General features: G+C 60.7%; 1 protein-coding gene across 4 annotated transcripts in view; it reads left to right on the top strand.

The window, feature by feature from the left end:
* GRIK5 (glutamate ionotropic receptor kainate type subunit 5) overlaps positions 1 to 21,838 on the top strand; it is a 60,177-nt gene extending 38,339 nt beyond the window's left edge. For all 4 annotated transcript variants that reach the window (XM_062175819.1, XM_062175821.1, XM_062175820.1 and 1 more), the window contains 8 exons: positions 5,118 to 5,231; positions 5,350 to 5,459; positions 7,200 to 7,373; positions 15,159 to 15,324; positions 15,869 to 16,094; positions 17,971 to 18,099; positions 18,194 to 18,315; positions 21,410 to 21,838. In XM_062175819.1, coding sequence (XP_062031803.1) covers positions 5,118 to 5,231; positions 5,350 to 5,459; positions 7,200 to 7,373; positions 15,159 to 15,324; positions 15,869 to 16,094; positions 17,971 to 18,099; positions 18,194 to 18,315; positions 21,410 to 21,838 — 1,470 coding nt within the window. The remainder of the gene's footprint in view (positions 1 to 5,117; positions 5,232 to 5,349; positions 5,460 to 7,199; positions 7,374 to 15,158; positions 15,325 to 15,868; positions 16,095 to 17,970; positions 18,100 to 18,193; positions 18,316 to 21,409) is intronic.
* The last annotated feature ends 2,076 nt before the right edge of the window (positions 21,839 to 23,914 follow it).

Below are 23,914 nucleotides of genomic sequence, written 5' to 3'. Positions count from 1 at the left end.
CTGCCGACTGGACACCTGCGGCTGCCGGGGAATGACCGTGTGGTCCGAGGTGCCGTCATTGCTGTGGCAGTCAGGTGCTGCCCGGAGACAGCCACGCTGGGTGTCGGGGTGCAGAGAATCCTTTTCCAGGTGTGAAGTCTTTAGCTAGTGTGGCGAGAGGGCCAGAGGAGAGCTCCCAGCTGGCCTGGCCTGTGAAGGGCCAGAGAGTCAATATGTGTGGCTTTGGGGCTCTGCTCTCATATTGCTTGGGGAGCAGGCGAGGGTAACAAGAAGCCAGAAGGCGTGGCTGCGTTCCAATAAAGCATCATTGGCAAAAGTAAACAGATGGGCTGGGCCTGGCCTGTGGGCCAGTTTGCCCACCTTGCCGTCCGGTGTCAGGGAGGTAGCGCGGCAAGTAACTGAATCCCTGTCCTGAAAAAACAACAGGAGGAGCTGAAACTCACACCCTGAGGAGGGGCGCTCCTGCTCTGCAGTGCTGGGGAGCTGTGGACCGAATTCAAGGTGCAGAAGTGGCTGGGGTGGGAGGAGGACAGGCTCAACCCCTTCTGCCTCCTCCAGCTTGCAGCCCCCCGCTAGCGCCCTCCACTGGCAGCGCCCAACAGGAAGCAGCCTAGCAAAGCAGGGTGGTGGGTTGCACAAAGCCGGGTGGAGAGACTGGGTTTGGAGCGGAGGAAGAGTCACAAATGCTTTGATTGGTTTGGGGGCATTTAGACAACCTTCTGTCATTTGCCCAGGTGGCTCGACATCTGAATTCTTCCTGAATTCATCCTGGAAATTGAACAGCTGTCAGGGTCCTGTGGTGGTTGGGAGACGTCTCTAACAAGTGGGTGTCTCTGCTGGGAAGTGAGGGGGAGGAGGAAGAGGAGGGAAGGACAGTCCAAAGACTCTGGGAGGAGCATCTTGCAGCATCCCAGCCTCCTGTCCTGGCTTCAGAGCAAAACCCAGATCTGACTGCCTCTCTCCCGCCACTCAGCCCCACCTGCAGCTTGTTGTGGGCTCCTTGGTCCCCACGGCCACTCCTGTACCTGTGATCTGTTCTGATCCAGCCCCTGGCCTGGCCCACAGGGCTTTGGTCCTGCCCTGTGCGTCTCCTCCCCTCCTGCCTACTCCAGCCTCCCTGGATGCTGTGAGCTGCCTCCCACCCCAGGGACTGTACCTGCCGATCCCTCAGCCTGGAACCTCCACTTGGGTCGTGTCCTGTCTCCACAGTGCAGGGTCTGCCTGCAGTCTAATTTTTCACCATTGCCAGCTTGTCACTGCCTGGCATCAGCGTTTAGTCACTGCTGAATTTGCAAAGCTTGACCCACGCTCGACCAGTGGAGGGCGCTTGGTGAACACGAGAACCAGGGCCTTCAAACAGTCCATGGAAAAATGGAATGAAGACACAAGCTTGTTTTGGTGCAAAAAATATCTAAAAATCCATGCATACAATTCAAAAGGGTCAAGAAAAGTGAATATTAAGAAAAAAGTATGCATGGACTTAAACTTACCTTTTCATTCCATTTTTTCAAGGACCTCCTGGTATTTATTGAATGGATGAGTGAATGGGCAAGTGGAAAGGGCAGAGTGGCTACAGCGTGGGGATAGAGGACAAGGTGTGGGCATGAGGCAGGTGAGGCCATCTAGGGGCTGAGAGGAGAACCTCAGGAAGACAGGCATGGGGCGGGACCACGTGGGCTGGGGAAGGGACAGTGAGAAGCTTGGGTGACAAGGTAGAGGCAGTGGAGGCCATGACTGCAGGTGTGGCCAGCTGCTGCCTGGGTAGTGGAGACAGCTCTGCAGCCGTGATGATGGCCTGTGCAGGTGTGGGCAGGAGGCACAGAGAAGCCACTCTAGTTGGAGTTTAAAGGGTCGGGTCAGGAGGGGAGAGGGAGGGTCCTGTGCAGGGGAGAGGGAGGCTTGTGCCAGGGTGGCTCTGGGTGCGAGGCAGTGTTTGGAGGAGGGTAGAGGCTGTAGTCCGAGGACCCTCTTGTTCTTCCTGTCAGTCAGCATCCATTTCCTGAACCCCCGGGATCCAGCAGGGAGCCACACCTGCACCTGACTTCAGGGCACAGGGCTTGGGGCAGCAGACAGGTGAGGCACCCTCAGAGGGGGCGTGTTTGTGAATCCTGGCGTCAGCTAACCAAGGTATTCACCCTTTCTCTGCCTCAGTTTGTTCTCGCGTAGAATGGTGGAAATGCAGGCACTCCAAACGAGCTCCATGGGGGAGAGCCCTGGAGGTCGGCTGCATGGGGCGTGTGCTGGGGGCCACAAGTGTCTGGCCTGCATGAGGATCCTTTGCAGCACCCGGGAGAAGAGGCCTCTGCATCTGGGAGGGCCCCCGAGGAAGCAGTGACATTCCCGGGCTCCCTCGGAGGAGGATGGGATGTGAAAGGCAGCAGGTGCTGCTCTGAGTTGCCCTGGGCGGTGCTGGAGACACACGGCAACCCCGGCTGGCCCTGCGTCCGAAAGGGTGGTGGTGGGATAGCAGAGGCGGAGAAGCCCATCCTCTCCAAACTGAGCCGAGTGCCAAGATCCAGTGGTGTCTAGGTGGGGGGGGGGGGGGGTCCGTGGAAGCTTCCCAGGAGGGAAGGGTGGGATCCAGCTTTGTGGGGTGGAGGGGTGTGGCAGGCAAAGGAAGCAGCCAGCGATGGCGTGGGGATGCCAGTCAGAGAGGCTGGGCTTGGTCAAAGCCAGGCAGCGTTTGCCAGGAACTCACTGTGTACAGAGCTTGTGACATAGACAGGAGGTCGTCAGCAAGCAGACAGGTGGAACCTTCTCCACTGGCCCCCAGAAGGCCAGAGTAACGTGAGAGAGGACCCGAGGGTGGGGGTGAGGTGGGGTCCGCAGGCTGCTTTGGGGAGGGCTGAGGGGCAGGGTCTAAGCCTGAAATGATGAGGGGAAGGCAGGGGAAGTATGAGAGCCCTGAGGTGGAGAATGAGCCTGCCGTGTTGAAGGGCAAGACGTGGGCCGCCGTAGTCGGGCCTGGGCGGGTGCGTCTCAGATCACGCAGAGCACGTGGGCCACAAAACGGTTTTGTCTGAGGAGCTGTGAATGGATTGGGGGTTGTGAGTGGCGGCCGTGAGGAGGTGAATGTGGTTGTCGGGAGAGATGCTGGTGACCTAGGCCTGGACGGAGCCGAGGATTGTTCCAGAGGCAGAGCTGCTGCCCTCCTCGTTGGGAAGAGGTCCTGGCGGGGGGTGGGGAAGGGGGGTGGGCAGGGGCATGCTGGAGGACCCCAGGCCCCTGCCCAAGCCCAGCGGAAAGGATGCTGCTTCCCCCTCCCTGACGAGCGCACTGGGGCCACTGTAGGGGCCTCGCAGGGTGGGCCTCCCGTGGAGGACTCCTGGGTCAGCGGTGGCTGTTCCCACAGTGGTCCCAGTCACGAGAGTGACAAGGACGCAGGTCTAGGATGAAAGCTGCGCACGCTCACTCGCGGGAATTCCCCGAGTCACCCTGGACGCAGCCACATGTTGGGTGCCGGCCATGTCACGGCCTTGGGGCTGTGCCCTGTCCCTCGGCTCCTATGTTGTCCTGGGCCAGTGCCATCTCACTCTTACTCTGGGCCCCGTGCCGCCTCTGTCAGCTCTTGGCTCTGCTTGTGGGAGAGGAGTTGCCTTTGGGATCCGCCTCTGCTCTCCCGGCCCTGGACTGCCTCTCAGGCCATCTGCCGTCTCCGTGATCTGGGGTCTGGTTTCCAGCCTGTGCCGCCTCTGTCTGCCTGGCATGTATCCTTTGGGCCCGAGCTGTCTCCAGCTGACCTCTGCTGCGTTCAGGACTTGAGCCATCATCTTCTACGCGTTGGCACCTGTGTCATCTGCTAAGCGTGGGTTCTGTTTTGGGCCCAGCTGCGGGTTGGATTGGGGCTGTACACGGATTGTTCTCTGGCCTGCAACCCCTCTCCCCATGCCAGGCTGTCTCTAAGGCCTGTGCCTGTCTCCCTGGCCCGCTGTTGCCCGGGCCTCCTGGCCTCATACACTCACAGTCTCAGCCCCTTCAGGATCTTGGCCCTTACGTCAGCTCCAGGATGCGCTCCCTGCTTGAATTTGGGCTTGGGGACCCCTGCACTTCCAGCTTGATTCTGGGACCCAGCTGAGGCCTGGGGGATGGAGGAGACATTCCTGGACTAGGAGCTGTGGGGGATGCTGGGCCCAATACCTTCTTTCTACAGATGGACAAACTGAGCCCAGAGGCATGAAAGCTCCGGTCTGAGTCCCCTGTGCCTGCCTTGGCTGCACTGTGTGTGTGTGTGGCGCTGTGCCTCCAGGGAATGCCCCATGGGTCTGCTCTGTGCTGTAGTCTGTATTCACCGAGTCCCCAGGCTGCCCTGTGTGTGAAGTACACACGTGTGGTGGTGTGGAAGTAACTGCACAGAGTCTCACGTGCAGAGTGTGTGTGTGTGTGGGGAGGTGGAGGAGGAGCCAGGCTCCTCCCCAGCCTTAAGTCCGGCTCAAGTCCCCGTGGGCCAGAGTGAGATGGCCCATTTGGATCAGCCCGCACATTCCTATGGAATTCTGGGTGTGCCAGCCAAGCCCCACTTCAGACATGGACCCCACCCCACACCCCTCCGCAACTCGGGGCCACCCCTGGTCGTTATCTCAGCTGAGCTGTGCACTGGTCCGGGGTCTCGGGGCTGCCTTCACACTCACATGTAGGTCACCGTGCCTGTGGGGGGGCAGGGGAGTAGCAGCTGTGTCCCTGGCTCCCACCTCTCCTCAGTCATGTCTTTGCCTCCCCAAAACTCAGTTTCCCCATGTATAAAGCAGGGTGGCTGATGGGAGGGGCATCCAGGACGCTGGACGTGAAGTGTTGTGTGGGGCTGGGTGTGCAGCCAGTGCTCAGTGAAGGCACCCATCGTTCATTGTGAACATGGAGGTGAAACCCAGGGTGGGGCGTGGCTGCGTGCGGGCAGATGAAACAGGGCCCTGAGAGGGGACAGGAGGGGGTAGAGGGGGAGGGCTGCTGGGCAGGGAAGTGGCCCGGGAACCCGAGTTCAGGAGGTGGACTCACGAGGCCGGCCCAGGCTCCTGGCCCCTCCTGTCCTCTCTCTGCCACTCTCCCTCAGCACATTTCCCTCTAAGTGCCCGTCTCTGTCTCCCCCTGGCCCCTCTGCCCCCACCCCGCTTCCCCTCCAGCAGAAGGCAGACCTGGCTGTGGCTGCGTTCACCATCACAGCCGAGCGGGAGAAGGTCATCGACTTCTCCAAACCCTTCATGACCCTGGGAATCAGCATCCTCTACCGAGTGCACATGGTACGTCCTGGGGAGCACCGGGGCTGGGGCCGGGGGCTGCAGGCCAAACCTCAGTGGGCCTCTGGCAGGGGCCAGGAACGCGGGGTGGGGCTCAGGGCTCACTCTGTTTTCCCCCCAGGGTCGCAAGCCCGGCTACTTCTCCTTCCTGGACCCCTTCTCCCCTGCCGTGTGGCTCTTCATGCTTCTCGCCTACCTGGCTGTCAGCTGTGTGCTATTCCTGGCTGCCAGGTGAGTCCACCGCCTACTGCCTGGGGGGGGGGGGGGGCGGGGCCTCGGTCTGTGGCTGACTGTCCGCAGTTGTCTGCCTGGGCCTCCCCTGCTCTTCTTTCTGCGTCTCTCCTCTTTGCCTCCCTGTTGTCCCTGTCACCCTGTCGTCCCTGTCACCCCTGCCGTCCCTGTCACACCTTTCTCTGGTCATCCCTGTGACCCCTGTGACCCCTGTGACCCCTGTCGCCCCTGTCGTCCCTGTCGCCCCATCGTCCCTGTCACCCTGTCGTCCCTGTCACCCCCGTCACCCCTGTCGTCCCTGTCACAACTTTCTCCGGTCATCCCTGTCATCCCTGTGACCCCTGTCGCCCCTGTCGTCCCTGTCGCCCCATCGTCCCTGTCACCCTGTCGTCCCTGTCACCCTGTCGTCCCTGTAACCCCCGTCACCCCTGTCGTCCCTGTCACCCCTGTCGTCCCTGTCGCCCCTGTCGCCCCGTCGTCCCTGTCACCCCTGTCGTCCCTGTCACCCTGTCACCCCTGTCACCCCTGTCACAACTTTCTCCGGTCATCCCTGTCATCCCTGTGACCCCTGTCACCCCTGTCGTCCCTGTCGCCCCATCGTCCCTGTCACCCTGTCGTCCCTGTCACCCTGTCGTCCCTGTAACCCCCGTCACCCCTGTCGTCCCTGTCACCCCTGTCACCCATTGTCCCTGTGACCCCTGTCACCCCGTCACCCCATCGTCCCATCACCCCTGTCGTCCCTGTGACCCCTGTCACCCATTGTCCATGTGACCCCTGTCACCCCTGTCGTCCCTGTCATCCCTGTGACCCCTGTCACCCCTGTCGTCCCTGTCGCCCCTGTCGCCCCGTCGTCCCTGTCACCCCTGTCGTCCCTGTCGCCCCTGTCGCCCCATCGTCCCTGTCACCCTGTCACCCCTGTCACACCTTTCTCCGGTCATCCCTGTCATCCCTGTGACCCCTGTGACCCCTGTCGCCCCTGTCGCCCCATCGTCCCTGTCACCCTGTCGTCCCTGTCACCCTGTCGTCCCTGTAACCCCCGTCACCCCTGTCGTCCCTGTCACCCCTGTCACCCATTGTCCCTGTGACCCCTGTCACCCCGTCACCCCATCGTCCCATCACCCCGTCGTCCCATCACCCCTGTCGTCCCTGTTGTCCCTGTCGCCCCTGTCGCCCCTGTCGCCCCGTCGTCCCTGTCACCCCATCACCCCGTCGTCCCTGTGACCCCTGTCACCCATTGTCCCTGTGACCCCTGTCACCCCTGTCGTCCCTGTCGCCCCGTCGTCCCTGTCACCCCGTCACCCCTGTTGTCCCTTTTCCTCTCCTTTGGCTGCCTCCCCGCCCCCTTTTTTAAGATTTATTTATTTATTTATGTATTTGAAAGTGAGAGTTACAGGGAGAGAGGGAGAGAGACAGAGAGGGGTCTTCCATCCACTGATTCACTCCCCAAATTGCCACAATGGCTGCAGCTGGACCAGGCCAAAGGCAGCAGCCAGGAGCTTCTTCCAGGTCTCCCACATGGGTGGCAGGGGCCCAAGCACTTTCCCAGGCTACCAGCTGGGAGCTGGATAGGAAGTGGAGCAGCTGGGACGTGAACCAGGGCCCTTATGGGATGCCGGTGTCACCAGGCGGTGGCGTTACCTGCTGTGCCATAGTGTCGGCCCCTCCTCCCCACCTTTTGTCTCCTTGTTTCTCTGTTTTTCCTCCCACCTGGGCCCCATCCACCCACCCTTGTCTCTGCAGGCTGAGCCCCTACGAGTGGTACAACCCGCACCCGTGCCTGCGGGCGCGGCCCCACATCCTGGAGAACCAGTACACACTGGGCAACAGCCTCTGGTTCCCCGTGGGGGGCTTCATGCAGCAGGGCTCGGAGATCATGCCCCGGGCGCTGTCCACACGCTGCGTCAGCGGAGTCTGGTGAGCGACTGCTTTCTTTCCACACCCAGGGCTGAGAGGGGCTGGTCTGAGGCCGGAGGTTGGGCGCTGCTGCAGGCTCTCAGGTGGATTCCCGTTCCCCACCGAGCTGTGTGTGAGCGAAGGGATGGGGAGAGCTGTGCCTTCAGCGCTGCCACCAGCCAGCTGTGTGGCCTCAGACGGGCCACATTGCCTCGCTGTACCTCAGTCTCCTTATCTGAAGAACGGGGATAAAAATGGCCGTGTCTTCAGTGGGGCGTTCTTGGGAGAGTGCTCTGAGCTGGACACGAGGGTCATGGTGGTAGCAGCCTGGGCGAGGCTGTTGCTGCCCCGATTATCACAGACTTAAAGAGTCCCTGAGCCAGGGCAGCCCTCATGCCAGATGCTCCCTCAGAGCCCCCGGGGCCCCTGATATAAACCTCAAGAAGTGATGTCCACTCACAGTTCTAAAAAATTTGGAATTGGTTGCTGACACCTAGAACTTGGCAGATGCACTCACGAATGCCCGTTTCCCACTCTTCCTGAAAACCCAGATGTGGCCGCGCTGGCCGGCGGCACTCACGCCTGGTGCTGGCGCCTGCTCCAGCTGCCTCAGGTCCTTGGTTTCCGGCCCCAGCTCCATAAGCATTCACGTCGGCTGCCCTTGCCCTGCTTTTCTTCTGTTTGTTTGGGAGAGAACGAGACTGTGCGCCCACGTCCTGCTTCACTCCCCACAGGACTGCCCTGTGGCTGAAGCTAAGGGTTGGGTCCTCTGTCCAGGTCTCCCACGGGGGCAGCAGGAGCCCAGCTACTTGAGTCATCACCTCTGCCTCCCAGGGAGCCCATTAGCAGGAAGGTGGAGCCGGGAGTCAGACCCAGGCCCTCCTCTGGTGTGGGCCGCCAGCACCTGACCTGCCAGGCCGCTCGCCCACCCTCACCCTGCTCTTTCCCATAGCAGCTGGGCCCGGGCTCTGATCCTGTGGCTCTTTCATCTGCTTTCCCTCGCTAGAACATGGGAAGCGGAGAAGAATGCTCAGGGCAGGGAATATTCTCCCCATTTTAAGGATTAGAAGGTTGAGACCCAGAGAGAGGGAGTAACTTGCTAAAGAGCAAGCATTCAGCTAGAGGCAGGGCCAGGAGGGACCTGGGCTCCCTGCCCCATGCCGGTTTGAGGCCCAGCTCCCGAGGCTCTTGGCAGCCTCTCTGGGGCGGCCCCCGGCATCCATCTGGCCTTCCTGGGCTCTTCTTCCTCAGCGCCTCCCCATCAGAATCCAAGCACACTCAGGTGCCTGGTGAGCCCCAACACGAGTGGCAGGTGTCCAGGTGCCTCGTCCTTGCCCCGGGAGCCAGAAGAGCTGAGAATAGACAGGAGCCACATCAACTCTGGAGGCCATACTCTATTCAAAGAACATGTCCCAGAGCTACTAATGGGAGACTTGCGCGAGACTAGCCTTAACGGATGGCGGGTTCTCCTTCCTCCCAGCTAAGCAGGAGTGGCCTGAGTCCCACAGATCCACTTTTGAGTCTTGATGCTTTTTTTATTAACATTTTCAGATTTGCGTCATTTCAGTGGCACTCATCAGTTTCCATGGCTACTGCGAAAACTTCGCACTAAGGTGGTGGCTTCAGGCTGCAGTTTGTTCTCTGACAGCTTGGTGGCGCAGGCGTTAGAAGTAGAACTCGGTGTCGGGCATGCGGGCTCCTTCTGCAGGCCCCCGGGGAGTCCCTCTCTTTGCCTCTCCAGCTTTTGGAGGCCACCTGCAGCCCCTGGGCCGTGACCCTTCCTCCATGCTCAAAGCCAGCACATCTGCAGCGTGCTCTCCGTCTCTCAGTCTCCCCGCTCCCAACTTCCTTTCTCTGCCCTTGAGGACCCCCTGAAGGCCACTGGATAAGCACTGAGGCCACCTGGACAGTCAGGGCCAGCCCCTGTCAAGAGCCTTCACTGAGTCACACTTGCAAAGGGATTGGGATGGCGAATTGGAGGGGCTGGGGCTGGTCCCGTGTCCCACAGACCCCAGATGCCATGTCCTAACGTCTTCAGCATAGTGATGGGTCAGATGCACATCGTGTGCCACTCAGGAAGCAGAGGGGAGGCAGGGACAGAGAAAGGCGTGGCCAGGAGAGGAAAGTGCATTCCAGCAGGTGGGCAAGGGTGCCTGGGCACTGCAGAGACCTGCGGGCCAATCTGGCCCAATCCCCACGTCAGGAGACCAGTGGCTGCCTCTGCTGGCCATCCTTCCTGCCCCATCTCTTTAGCTCCTTCCTGGCACTGTCACCCAGAAAGCCCCTGCTCCCGCTCTCCGTTGCTGGAGCCTTTGACCCCAGGCTCACTTCCTTCCGCGCCCTAGGCCTCCCATCTCCAACATGTTTGCTCCTCTCCAGGCGGGCCCCAGCACAGTGATTTGGCCCCCATGTCCCTGCCCTCATGGGACTTACTCTGCAGGGGTGGGGTGCTGGGGGGTTTGGTGGCTGGTTCCTGACCCACAGCAGCCCGGCCAGGGCCTGCCTCCTGGGCCCTCCTCTGCAGTGTGCCACACTCCAGCCACACTCATCATCCAGCGCAGCTCGGCTGCAGAGGCCAGCATTTCCGAGGCTTCCCTCTGACCACAGCCCCGTCCTCCCGTCTTTCCTTGGTGCCTGTGTGCTGAGTCCTTGGCCTCCTGCCCTCCTGCCCCATTCTAGAGCCCGCTTCCCGTCCGCCCAGCTCCAGGCAGGCAGCTGTTCTCTTCACTTCCCCAGCTCGTCCTTTTCTTGTGCCTTCCTGGCGAGAAAATCTTAGAGCCCCAGATCCAGCCAGCAGGTGGCCCTCCCTCCACCAGGGTCACAGGCGACCCCTGGCTGATACGTCCAGTCCCTGTCTGACCTGCGGCAGCACAGGCCCCGGGAGCCTCCTTTTCTGGAAACGCTGTCTGTGCTGCTGCAGGGCTGCTGGGCCTCTGGGCCCCTCCTGCTCTCGGGTCTCTGCTTGGCTGGCGTCCCCATGGCCTCGCCGTCCCTCCAGTGTGCCCTCACCCCACACTGGTGACCGCCCAGGGCTCACACACCCAACGCCCTCTCTGATCGCAAATGTTTCTTAACATCTCCTTTTCCACCCTGAGCTAAAATTCAAGGGTACTACACCTACCTACACTTACAAGGTTTTAAAAAATCAGTAGACTGCCCTAATTGCAATATGAAGGAGGAAAATAGGCAGAGCGGTTTCTAATAAAATGACAGCCTAAGGGACTGCTCCGGTGCATACCCTAAGGGTGGCTCCACGTGCGGTGAGTAGGTGTGGAATGGTGAGATCACTCAGTAGAACTCCGTCAACACTGGCACTTTGAAGCAGGTGGCAAGTTAGTGTGTTTGCAACCACGAGTCACCATGGATGTGCTGTCCCAAGGTTCTGCCTTAGTCACTCACAGAGTGACTAGAAATCTCCCAAAACAGTGATGAGCTCTCGGCAAAGCAAAACTAAACAGCATCCCGTTGTTCCTCACTGTAAGCGAGAAGTGTCTTCCTGGAGACCTGGATTTACTTACGCTATAAAACCATGTGGCAAGTACCTGAGTTTTTAGGTACCGAGGGCTTAGGCTCAGACAAGCACATACTAGGCTGTCACTGGGGTTCAGATGGGGCTGCACATTGCCAGATGCTCACCCCCCTGTGGAAGCCCCTCAGACCGGCAGAGCGCCCACACTGCCAAACTCCCTGCCGGAGCCACTGCCAGAACCCACGCACCCGGCTTCTGGCTTCCTTGACTGTCCCTGTATCTGTACTTCCACCTGCCCACTGCCCATCTGCAGGCCTCTCCGAGCGTGCCTGACAGGTGTCAGACTAGACCCCTCAGCTGCCTGACAGGTGTCTCCTGACCTGCCTTGTCCAGAGCAGAGCTTGCATCTCGGAGAGACTCGGTTTCAGGAGATGTTGCGGAACCCCGGGTCACCATGGGTCAGAGTTGTGGTTTATTTTGCAGGAGGTTGTGTTACTCATTCCTCCATGAAGGCCCCACGCCCGGCACTCAGCACAGGACCACTGCCGAGTTCATTGTCGTCAGCAGGAGCTAACAGGGAGGGGTCTGCAGGGAGCTGTGTGGGCCACAGGGAGCCTGGCCCCTCTTACTCGGCAGGAGGAAGGAGAGGGGCCCAGAATGACACGTGCCTGGGGTGTCACCTCTCCCTAGTTGGTCACCAAGAAGGTGAAGGCAGGGCTGTGGGCCAGGTGAGCTCACTCCTCACAAACCCTGGGAGGAGGAGACTTCGGTCACCCTCCCTGCACAGGTGCAGGGACAGAAAGGAAGCTCCAAGGTCACACAGCCAGGCAGAGGGAGTTGCCCAGGATGTGGGGATTTTCCAGGCATCCTTCTGTTATCGATTTTTAATTTAGTTCTGCTGGGGCCAGAGAATGTTCTCAGTAGTACTTTAATCCTTGCCAATGCATCAAGACTTGTTTTCTTGCCCAGCACCCGGTCTCCTGGTGGACAGTCTGTAGGCGCTCCCACTGGGTGTGTATCCCGCGGTCGGCAGGGGCAGCGCTCTGAAACACTGACCGTGTCATTCAGGCCTCTGCACCCTGACTGACCTCCCGTCTGCGTGTCCTGTCTGGTGAAGTCGGCACCCGCTGTTGAGGAGCAGATGTGCCTGTTTCTCTTTCCGGTTCCCTGGGTTGGTGCTTTCCGGATGTTGCTGCTCTGTGATGAGCTGCACAGGTCCCCTCAGTTGGTGCCATCGCCGTCCTAGGATGTGTCCCCTTGCTTCTCGCTCGGAAGTTGCCTTTACTTGGCAGTGATAGGAGGAGGTTCTCCGGCTCTCTCGGGCTTCATGTTGCACCGTCTGTCTTTCTCTTTCACTGCGGCCTCCCCAGATGGTAAAGTGTGTCTCAGAATCCTCATAGCCTTGGGCCCTGGGACAGGAGTTGGGGAACTTTTTCTGTCCTGATCAAGATTGTGAATGTTTTTGACTCTGCCTGCCATGTGGTCCTTGTCGCAGCTTCTCTGCTGTGCCACCATGAGAACAGCCACGGGCACCAGCATTGTGGCACATAGCGGGTAAAGCCATGCATCCCATATGGGCGCCAGTTCAAGTCCCAGCTGCTCCACTTCCATTCAGCTTCCTGCTTATGTGCCTGGGAAAGCAATGTAAGATGGCCCAAGTGCCTGGACCCCCACACCCATGTGGGAGACTTGGAAGAGGCTCCTGATTCCTGGCTTGAGCCTGGCCCAGCCCTGGCTGTTGCAACCATTTGGGGACTGAACCAATGGATGGACAATCTCTCTCTCTAACTCTGCCTTTCAAATAAATAAAATAGATCTTAAAAAACAAACAAGCAAAAAAAAAACAAAAAAACGAAAAACAAAAAAAAAAAAAACAAGAAAGCAAATGTGGCTGTGCTGACACCAAAATGTGAATTTCATATTCTATGTTGTGAATCTTGACATATTCTTTTTTTTTTCTTTTGAGCCATTTAGATGTGTGAAAACCACTCTGAGCTGGTGAGTTTTAAAGCACAGGCTGCAGGCTGGACTTGAGCTCTGGGCCATTGCCTGTAAAGCCCTGCTTTAAATGTTTGCCTTTTTTTCTTTTTTCTTTTTTCTTTTTTTTTCTTTAAAGAAAAGAGAGGGAGAGACAGAAAGAGGGGGTCTTCCACCTGTTGGTTCACTTCCCACATGGCTGTAATGGCTAGGGCTGGGCCAGGTTGAAGCCAGGAGCTGGGAGTTTCTTCCAGATCTCCCACATGGGTGCAAGGTCTGCTGCTTTCCCAGGCAGATTAGTAGGGAGCTGGATTAGAAGTGGAGCAGCGTCAGCCAGTGCCACGGCTCACTAGGCTAATCCTCCGCCTGCGGCACCGGCACACCAGGTTCTAGTCCCGGTTGGGGCACCAGATTCTGTCCCGGTTGCTCCTCTTCCAGGCCAGCTCTCTGCTGTGGCCCAGGAGTGCAGTGGAGGATGGCCCAAGTACTTGGGCCCTGCACCTGCATTGGAGACCGGGAGGAAGCATCTGGCTCCACCTGGTTCTTGGCTTTGGATCAGCGCAGTGCGCCGGCCGTAGCAGCCACTTGGGAGATGAACCAGTGGAAAAAGGAAGACCTTTCTCTCTCTCTCTCTCACTGTAACTACCTGTCCAAAAAAAAAAAAAAAAAAGAAGAAGAAGAAGAAGTGGAGCAGCGTCACCATACTGGCTCCTCAATTTTTGCCTTTTTTTTTAAAGGTCTATTTATTTACTTGAAAGTCAGAGTTACAGACAGTGAGAGGGAGCGACAGAGAGGTCTTCCATCCACTGGTTTACTCCCCAGATGGCCGCAACGGCCGGAGTGGGCAAGGCTGAAACAGGACCCAGACCTCCATCCAGGTCTCCCATGCGGGTGCAGAGACCCAAGCACTTGGGCTGTGGTCCACTGCCTCCCCAGGCGCAGTAGTCGGGGCTGGATCCGAAGCAGAGCAGCCAGGTCACAAACTGGCCTGATAGGAATGGAAGGTATTGCAGCCCAGCGGGTAAGCCCGCCACCTGCAGTGTCAGCTTACCCACTGGGCTGCAATACCTTCCATTTCTTCCTGCCAAGCCCACGTGACAGGTCCATTGGCTCCCATCCCTGAGTGTGCTCAGTGTGGCTCTGGTGTGTGTTTCCACGTCCTTGTCTGTGACTCCAGCACCTCCATCCATTCCAGGTCTGCGCCCTGGGAGTGACTTCTCTCTTGCTCGTTGGTCACATTTCCAGGCGCCTTTATATGGCTGGTCATGTTTGGACAGATGATGGATGCTGTGGGTTTTACTCTCTCCTCATTGGTGAATGCATTCCGGCAGGCAGTTGAGTTGTGAATTATTTGGATCCTTCCAGGCTGTTTTTCAGCTCTCTGAGGGCAAATCTAGCGTTGCCTTTTTTCTGGGACTGGCTGTGCCTGTTTCTCCTGTGCCTCCCACTGGAGTCTCTCCTGAACACCTCATGCATTCAAGACCTCCCGACTCAGGCTGTGGGGCGTGAAGGCAGCCTACGGCCCTCTGTGAGCCTGGGACTTTGCTTCTTGGACATTCTGACTTTCCAGCTCTGTGGAGCTTCACCCCAGTCACGTTCAGGTTCCTACTTAGCCAGACTTGAGGAGTCACCAAATTTCTTTCTTTTTAAAAAAGATTTATTTATTTGAAAGATAGAGTTACAGAGAGGCAACGAGAGAGAGAGAGAAGTCTTCTGTCTGCTGGTTCACTCCCCAAATGGCCGCAACAGCCGGAGCTGGGCTGCTCCAAAATCAAGAACCAGGAGCTTCCTCCAGGTCTCCCACATGGATGTAGGGGCCCAAGGACTTGGGCCATCTTCCACTGCTTTCCCAGGCCAGAGCAAAGAGCTGGATCAGAAGTGGAGCAGCTGGGACTCTAACCGGTGCCCATATGAGATGCTGGTACCACAGGCGGCAGCGGCTTTACCCTGGGCCAGCACCAGCCCTGGGCCTCCAGATTTCTGGAGCCCTCTTGTGAGCCATCCGGGCTTCCCTTCCTGGTGCTGTGGCAAACAGAGCCCAGTGGTGCCTCCTGCACAGCCACGGGGCTTGCCTTGTTTCTCTTGCCCCTGGGGCCACAATTCTGAGCTGCGGATTACCGGCTGCCATCTTTAGATAGTTTTCTATATTCCGCGCGCGCGGTTCTCCAGCTGTTTCAGTGGGCTGGGGTCTCCAGGCTGCAGAAGTAACACTTAAGCCAGACAGTCTGCTCCAGAATCCTCACTCTGGCCTTTCCCCTCATCAGCAGCCACCGAGGCTTCTGGTCGGGGGTGGGGTGTGCACCATCAGTGGGCAGGGTGGCAGGGGCTCCAGCCTGCAGCTCACCCCTCCCACCCCTCAGGTGGGCCTTCACCTTGATCATCATCTCCTCCTACACGGCCAACCTGGCCGCCTTCCTCACCGTGCAGCGCATGGAGGTGCCCGTGGAGTCGGCCGACGACCTGGCGGATCAGACCAACATCGAGTACGGCACCATCCACGCGGGCTCCACCATGACCTTCTTCCAGGTGGGGCTGCCCAGACCCAGGCCTGGCGCTGGGGGTCAGAGGGACCGATCGTCAGTGGCAGGCGGCACATGTGGGATCTAGGACATGGGCTCGCAGGGAGGGGAGGGCCCTCGGGGGAAGGAGCTGTCTCCAGGCACTTTGCCTAATGGAAGGAAACGAAAGTGACTGACAGGAGGTTGGGTCAAAGACTGGAGAGACCTCAGACGCCCGGATGCGGGCACTTTAACCGGGCCCTGGACGTGGGGAGGTGGGAATGGTGACCATTTAGAGCTGAGAGTTCCCCTGTGGCCGGGAGGAGGCAAACTGAAGCTGGGTGGGCCAGAGAGACGGGGAGATGAGGGAGGAGGCGAATGCTAGGTCTCCCAGGCTGGGGCTGGGGAGCGGGTGGGGGGGGCGTGGCCTCTGTGAGTGACTGGGCATCTGGAAGGAGGAGCAGCGTCTCCCTCTCGTGGGGAGACCCCTGGAGGGCAGGGGACAGGGCTGAGAGGAAGGGGTGGCGAGGCCCTCATGTTACCTGCCCCCACTCCGCATTCCCTCTCCCCAGAACTCACGGTACCAGACGTACCAGCGCATGTGGAACTACATGCAGTCGAAGCAGCCCAGTGTGTTCGTCAAGAGCACAGAGGAGGGCATCGCCCGCGTCCTCAACTCCCGCTACGCCTTCCTGCTCGAGTCCACCATGAACGAGTACCACCGGCGCCTCAACTGCAACCTCACCCAGATCGGGGGCCTCCTCGACACCAAGGGCTACGGCATCGGCATGCCGCTGGGTACGGGGGCTCGGCAGTTGGGAACCTGGGAAGGCTGGCTGTGTCGTGTGTGGCCCAGGGCAGGCGATAGCAGCACCCTCAACCTGCACGGCCAGGCCTCGGGGCAGCCACTTCCAGCCTTGTGGGGTTCGGGAGAATCAGTGAGACTCTGGGTGCCCCTGGGTGCGCGCGGGCCTTGAGGCTGCCTCCCCCATTGGCCCGAGGGCCCCTTGAGGGTGAATACATGGTTTTATTTGCTCCGTAGTCTGCACCAAACCCCACAGTCTGGCTCAGAACAGGTTCTCAAAAACTGCTTGTTGGACTGATAGGGGGAGGAGGGAGGCGGGGATCTGCCGGGGGAGCTGGCCTGCCGCTGCGGCCCTCAGTGCTGGATCCCTACCACCGCTTCCTTTAACGTCAAGTGTATGATGATGCCTGGGGCAGCTGGCTCCCGCAGAGCACGTGACCCCAGGGCACAGCAGCTTTGTGAGGAGTCGGTGCTGTTCAAGGAAGCAGTGTGGTCTGGGGCTTGGGGTACAGGTCCTGGAGTCACCAGCCTGGATTCAAACTCACTCCCCTCCCTGACTCAGTGCGTGACCTCAGGGGAGAGATCGCCTTCACCTCCCCCATTCAGAACCTCCTGTCTGTGGTGGGAGTGCCTGCCTCACTCATCAGTGGGACACTTGAGTTAATTTCTAAATTTTAGAATTTTTAAAAATTTATTTGAGGGGCCAGCGCCTGCAGTGCTGGCATCCCATATGGGCGCTGGTGTGAGTCCCAGCTGCTCCACTTCCAACCCAAGTCCTTGGGCCCCTGCACCCATGTGGGAGACCTGGAAGAAGTTCCTGGCTCCTGGCTTTGGATCAGCACAGCGGATTGGCACAGCTCTGGCCGTTGCGGCCATCTGGGGAGTGAACCAGCGAATAGAAGATTCTCTCTCTCTCTCTCTCTCTCTCTCTCTCTCCCTCCCTCCCTCCCTCCCTCTCCTTCTCTCTGTGTGTAACTGTGACTTTCAAGTAAAAAATAAATAAATATTAAAAAAATTATTTGAGAGGTAGAGTTACAGACAGAGGGAGAGACAGAGAGAGAGAGAGGTCTTCCATCCACTGGTTCACTCCCCAAATGGCTGCAACTGCTGGAGCTGCACCAATCCAAAACCAGGAGCCAGGAGCTTCTCCCGGGTCTCCCACGCAGGTGCAGGGGCCCAAGGAGTTGGGCCATCTTCTGCTTTCCCAGGCCATAGCAGACAGCTGGATTGGAAGAGGAACAGCCGGGACCTGGTGCTGGTGCTGCAGGCAGAGGCTTAGCCCACTGCCCCATAGCCCTGGCCCCAAGTTAATTTCTGTAAACCAGAGTCTAGCACAGAGGTGTCTGGTTCCTGGTCCATGGCGATGCTCACAGAGGACACAGAGACAGGATGGGATGTGGAGAGTGTTTGGGGCGCCAGGAGGGTGGCATGGTGCAGTGGGGACTCACTAGCTCCACAGATCACCAGCGGCATCTTGGGACCCCAGGTGCTAACAGTAGCTCGGAGCAGGTTAAGGGGACGAGCCTGGTGGGCAGGGGTGCGTGGTGTGCTTTAAATAAAGTGGCCAGAGAGGGGCCCCTGGGGAGCTGGCAGGAAAGCAGAAGGGGTGAGCATTCCAGACAGAGGCAGAGGTCCTGAGGTGGGGCTGAGCTTGGCAAATGCTGGGGTCCAGGGGTGCCCGCAGGGGTGGGGCCAGCGGATGCAGCTTGGAGGCTGGGGGGAGGACCTGGGACCCATTTCTTCCTCCAGGGGCCCCTCTGGCTGCCAAGTTGAGAAGAGACAGGGTGGGGGTGAGGAGAGGCCCCCAGGGGCATTTGTGGGCTGGGGGGGGGCGGGCCCAATGGCCAACCCCTGCCCTGCCCGGCCCAGGCTCCCCGTTCCGGGATGAGATCACGCTGGCCATCCTGCAGCTCCAGGAGAACAACCGGCTGGAGATCCTGAAGCGCAAGTGGTGGGAGGGGGGCCGGTGCCCCAAGGAAGAGGACCACCGCGCCAAAGGTCAGCGCCCACTGTGCCCACCGCGCCCTCCGGGAGGCCCCGGGCGGCCCCGCGCCCACATGCCTGACCCCGCGGTCCCGGCCTCTGCCTGCAGGCCTGGGCATGGAGAACATCGGCGGCATTTTCGTTGTGCTCATCTGCGGCCTCATCATCGCTGTCTTCGTGGCGGTCATGGAGTTCATATGGTCCACTCGGAGGTCAGCAGAATCCGAAGAGGTGAGGAGTGCGCGGGCGGGGGCGGGGATATGCAGGCCATACCCCCAGGAGGCCATGGGGATGCAAGGAGAGGAGGTGAGGGGGTGCAGGATGAAGGGTATGGAGGAGAAATGTGAGGAGCAAAGGCAAGAACACAGCTGGGTGTGGCAGGAGGGGCGCAGCCCTGCCAAGTGGGCGCTGTTCCTGGTGCTCCCAGAACCTCCCCCCAGCTCCTCCCCTTCTCTCGCCCAGTCCGACCTCATACCTTGCATCCCACAGGCCCTGGCTCCCCTGACACGCCATCCCTCTCCTTCCCAAGGTCCCCATCCTGCAGCCCCCTCTTTGTCCCCTGCACTGTCACTTGTCTTCCCTTTTTTGGATCAAGCCCTCCTCTTGATCCAAACCCTCTTTGGACCCCTCCTCCCATAGTACCACCTGACTTCTCCCCGCCCCTGTGCAGGGTGCCAGGTCGGCTCCCTACCGTCTCGACCTTCTCTCCTCCCACGCTCTCTTACACCTGCTGCAAGCCAGCTTCTGACCTCACCCAGCCACTGGGGCCACTCTTGTCACCAGGGACCTCCCTGTCTGGAATCCAGGACCCAAGGAGGCAGTGGGCTGCAGCCCAGTCGACCCTTCGGCTCCTCAAAGCCCTGCCCTGGCTGCCTGCCCCTCAGTCGTCTCCTGCCTCTCTGGCCTCTCCTCTGTTGGGTTCCTTCCTCCCCCCAGCCTCTGTCTTTTGGAAACCCCAGGACTCCCCATCCCTGGACGGCTTCCCTTCTTTGTCCATTTCCTTGGTGGTCCTGTCTCAAGGGCCATCTGTGGGCTGGTGGCCCCTGTGCTAGTCCTCTGTCCCACCTGTAACAGCTGAAACAGCAGCTTCTGTCACTTCACAGGAATCCAGGTGCAGCTCAGCCAGGCGGTTGTGGCCACCCTGGGTTTCCATGACTGGGGGCACCAGTCATGAGGCCAGTGGGGGCTTCTGTGGCCTGAAGGCTTGGCTGGGGCGGGAGGAGCCACTTGGGAGGTAAGGTGATAGATGAGATGGAGGTGACTGAGGGGCCACGTGGAGAGGCCAGTGGTGGTGAATGGGGACTCGTGTTGCCGTGGCTCCTGAGAGCAGGGGCACAGCTCGCTGTCAGGGCCACAGGGGACACTCCACATTGAGTCAAGAGGAAGCAGGTGTGAGGGCACAGGAGTGTGGCATTGGCCAGTTAGAATGCAGCTGGGGATGGCCGTGGTTGGGCACCTGGCCCTGGGTTGATTGAGGGCAGGGGAGATCCAGGTGTTGTGTGAGACTTAGGTAAAGACTCGATGTTGGTCAGTGTGCATAGGAGAGGCAGCCGAGCAAGCAAAGAGGGGGTGGCCAGCTCTGAGCGACGCCCCCTCTCCCCAGCCCGCAACTGTAAGAGGTCAGGACATCCTGAGACACAAGAAATAAAACCCACGGTGCGTGCACACGCGTGGCGGTCGGCAGGAGACCTCAGTTCTTCACGCAGGGGCCTCCCCATGGGGTGGCTTGCGTGCCCACATGCTGGCAGCTGGCACCCCCCAGAGCAAGGTCAAAGCCGCCTGGTCAGCCGCCTGTTGGCCACGCAGACTGACCCTGAAACTGTGCCAGAGAGGATCATGGCCAGCGGCAGGATGGAGCCTCCTACCCCAGCCCCTGCAGGGGTGTCTCCCTGAACCCCGGTGGCTGTCCACAGGCATGCACACAGGGGTATGTTCCAGCCCTGGGCAGTGCCGCCCTGCTCCTGCCTGTGCTTCGTGCCCTGTATCTGATCCCTTGTAAATCCTATTGGCTCCACCTTCATAACACACCCAGAATCCAGCCCCTCCTTACATCACTCTGATCCAGCCACCGCCTTCTCCTGCCCGGACATTACCTCCTCCTCAGCGGCTCCCTGCTCAGCACAGATCCAGAGTGCTCCTACACAGACACGGCAGGGCCGCCACGGTGGCCCCGGAGCTTAAACACGGCTTGCAACACCAGCATTCCATATCGCAGCGCCGGTTCAAGGAAGTATGGGTTTGAGTCCCGGGTGCTCTGCTTCCAGCTCCCTGTTAATGGCCTGAGAAGCAGCAGAGGACGGCCTAAGTGGGGCTCTGCCACCCATGTGGGAGACCCTGAAGAAGCTCCTGGCTTTGGCCTGGCCCAGCCCCAGCCATTGCAGCCACGTGGGGAACGAGCCAGTGGATAGGAGTGTGCATGCTCTCTCTGTCCTTCCTCCCTCCCTGCCCCTCTGCCTCTCAAATAAATACGTCTTACACCTTACACACACACACACACACACACGCACGCCCATGGCCCCTGCCTAAGCCTCTCACAGGCCTCATCTGACTCGAGTGAAAGCCAAAATCCTTACAATGACCGCACCCCCACCCCCACCCCACCCCTCCTCCGACCTCATCTGTCTCAGCCCCATGATCTTTGCCTGCTGTGCTGTGTATCCGGCTGCCGGCTCCCGGGTCTCCACGGGACCCTCCTCTCTGGGGGGTCTCCAGATTCCTCACCCCTCCCCACCCCCACTCCTGATGGCTCTTCCCCATATAATTCTCCCCAGGGCACTCTTCCCCGGCACACCCCACACACAGCTGCACCGGTTACTTTCTAAAGATTCCTGTATCTGTGTATTTGAAAGAACAACAGAAAGAAGGAGAGACAAAGAGGGAATCTCCCGTCCACTGGTTTGCTCCCCAGATGGCCACAACAGCCGGGTCTGGGCCAGGCTGAAGTCAACAGCCAGGAGCTCCATCGGGTCTCCCACGTGGGTGCAGGGGCCCAAGCACTTGGGCCTTCTTCCACTGCTTTCCCAGGCCACAGCAGGGAGCTGGGTCAGAAGCGAGCAGCTGGGGCTGGAACCGGCGCTCTGGGGTCACAAGCCACAGCGGGCCGTGGACACCTTGGCACTTCCTGTGTCTGCTCTCCACGGCGGCGTCCTCCGGGACAAGGGCTTCTGTGTTGTCCTCTGCTCGTCCCTAGGGCTCGGCACACAGCAGGCGCTCAGCGAATGCTCCCTGCGGTGGGAAGCACTAGAGGGGAGGGGAGCCTGCGCAGGAGGGGAGGGCGGTGGGAAGCGGGGCGGGGTGCGGCCCCTGACGCCCGCGCCGCCCGCAGGTGTCCGTTTGCCAGGAGATGCTGCAGGAGCTGCGCCACGCCGTGTCCTGCCGCAAGACGTCGCGTTCTCGCCGGCGCCGGCGCCCAGGCGGCGCGAGCCGGGCCCTGCTGTCGCTGCGCGCCGTCCGCGAGATGCGCCTCAGCAACGGCAAGCTCTACTCGGCCGGCGCGGGCGGCGACGCGGGCGGCGCGCACGGGGGCCCGCAGCGCCTCCTGGACGACCCGGGACCGCCCGGCGGCGCGCGCCCGCCCGCGCCCACGCCCTGCACCCACGTGCGCGTCTGCCAGGAGTGCCGGCGCATCCAGGCGCTGCGGGCCTCGGGGGCCGCGGCGCCCCCGCGGGGCCTGGGCGCCCCCACCGAGGCCACCAGCCCGCCCCGGCCGCGGCCTGGCCCTGCAGGCCCCCGCGAGCTGGCCGAGCACGAGTGACCACGGGCGGGGCCGGGCCGGCGCCCGGACTGAGCGCAGGGACGCGGCCCGCCCCTGGCCCCGGCCGCTCCCTCTGGCCCAGCGGGCGAGGAGCAGGACTTCTGCCCCGGAACCCGGGGCACGGCGACTTCGCCTTCGCTTGGCCGTGAAGTCCGAGGCCCGGCTCCGGAGCCTGCCTGCGCCCCCTAGTGGACTCGCGAGAGGGCGCCGCGGACGCCCGCACTCCGCTCCGCTGCGGGCGGCCGGCGTGCAGCCACTGAGGACTGCCGGGACCGGGCCCAGCGCGGAAAGCCGCCCGCGGGGAGGACCCCGGGCGCGGCTGCCCAGGCCCCCCGAGACTCGACGCGACCCTCCACGCTTCTGGAGGGCGAGGGCCTCTGGACAGACGGGTGTCCCCTGGCGCCCCTCTTCTCTTTCTCTCTTTTTTGGGGGGAGAAACCTCGGAATTTCTATGAAGCCCCCCCAGGGAGGGGGTCAGTTGGGCCCCCATCCCTTTCCCTGCCATATCTCAGTCCCTGTTGGAATAAAAAAAGAACAAAACCCCAAAACTGGGGTTACCCGGGTCTCATTTCCTGGGGCTCAGGGCATCGAAGGCTTGGGCCCCCAGAGTCGGCTGAGAACCGCAGCCTCCGCCCTAGGGCCCGCCCACGGCCAGCAGCAGGTCAGCCCAGGCCCCGGCGGCCGGCCTCTCCCCGCTGACCTTCCCTCAGGACCGAGGGAGGCTGCGACAGAGACCCTGAGACAGATGGAGAGAGGCGCAGACACCGGAAACGGAGACGCAGGAAGAAGCCAGATGGGGTGGGGGAGGGGAGGGCCCGGGAGCCGTTCCCCGAGTGGGAGCGCGGGTGGCACCTACGGTGGGGGCCGTGTGCGGGAGGGGCCCGGCGGCTGTGCCGCGGTGCACGTGTGTGCGCGTCCACGAGGCCCTCGGCGGCTTTCCGTGCCCGAGCTCCGTGTTTCTGCCGAAAATGCACCTGTGCAGCCCCCGGGATCCCACAGGGCGGGCCCGGCAGGGGCTGCCTCCGGTCCCCGCCCCGCTTCTCCGCGGAGGCTTCTGTGGAGACTGCAGCTGAGAAAGGACAAGTGAAGGTCACCGGCAAAAAAAATGAGGCCGAGCTGAGAGGAGGGATGGAGCGATGGGGAGGGAGACTAGCGGAGGAGCGAGGCGGGCGGCGGGGCAGAGGTGAAAGGGGTGGGGTGGGAAACGGGCTGGGGTGAGGGGCGCCGGGAGAAGCTAAAAGGAGACCTCAGGGGACCCGCGGCGAGGTGCGGGAGGGAGCGGACAGAGGCCGGCCAGAGCCCGGGAGCTGTCCGTTCAGCACCGCCTGCTCCGCCGTCCCGGGCCTGCCGGCCTCCAGCAGCGTCAGGGGTCAGGCCACAGCCGTGAGACCCGTGGGCACTTGCCGAGCTGCCTCACCCCTGCAGTCCGGTCTCCAGCTGGCCCTCTCTGCGTCCCAGACACTGCCGTGTGTGTGCCCTGCAGGGGCAGGTGCTGGGCCAGCACCCCCGACTCTGCCATCTCTCTCTGTCTCTCTGTCTCTGTCTCTCTCTCTCGTCTCCACATCTCCTGTGCAGGCTCGAATCAATGTCTCTGCCCTTGGGCTGGACTCTGCCGAGGTGACCAGAACATGACCGCACACATCGCTAGTCTCCCCCTCTGTCACCGTAGCACGAGGCTCCTCTCCTCTGGGGGTCCTCTCGCGTCTGAGCCCCTCTCCCCCACAGTCTTTCTGCTCCCCCTTCTCTGGTCTGTCTTGAGTCCCCCTGGTTTTCCAAACCGCTCTCTCTCTGGCTGCCTCACTGCCCGTGGCTGTCACCTTCGCCGATGTTCCTCTTGCTGTGTGCCTGTTTTCTCAGCTCTGCCTTTGCAGGTCTATCTGTGTCTGTCTCTGGGTCTGGACCGTGTGTGCTTGGTTCTTCTCTGTGTCTCCTTCCGTCTCTGCCAAGCTCCCTGTCCCCTCCATTCCTGTGACCTTCCTAAGTCCCCCCCCCCACTTCCGCAGAGCCGCGAGCTGGAAGCACGATGCACAGTCATCGGTCTCGCCAGGCTAGTGTCTGAGGAGGGTGCCCATAAGG

The sequence above is a fragment of the Lepus europaeus genome, chromosome 19 (assembly GCF_033115175.1).
Source record: "Lepus europaeus isolate LE1 chromosome 19, mLepTim1.pri, whole genome shotgun sequence".
NCBI lineage: Eukaryota > Metazoa > Chordata > Mammalia > Lagomorpha > Leporidae > Lepus > Lepus europaeus.
Note: the sequence above shows the minus strand (reverse complement) of the source record. Positions and strands in the feature narration are given on the sequence as shown.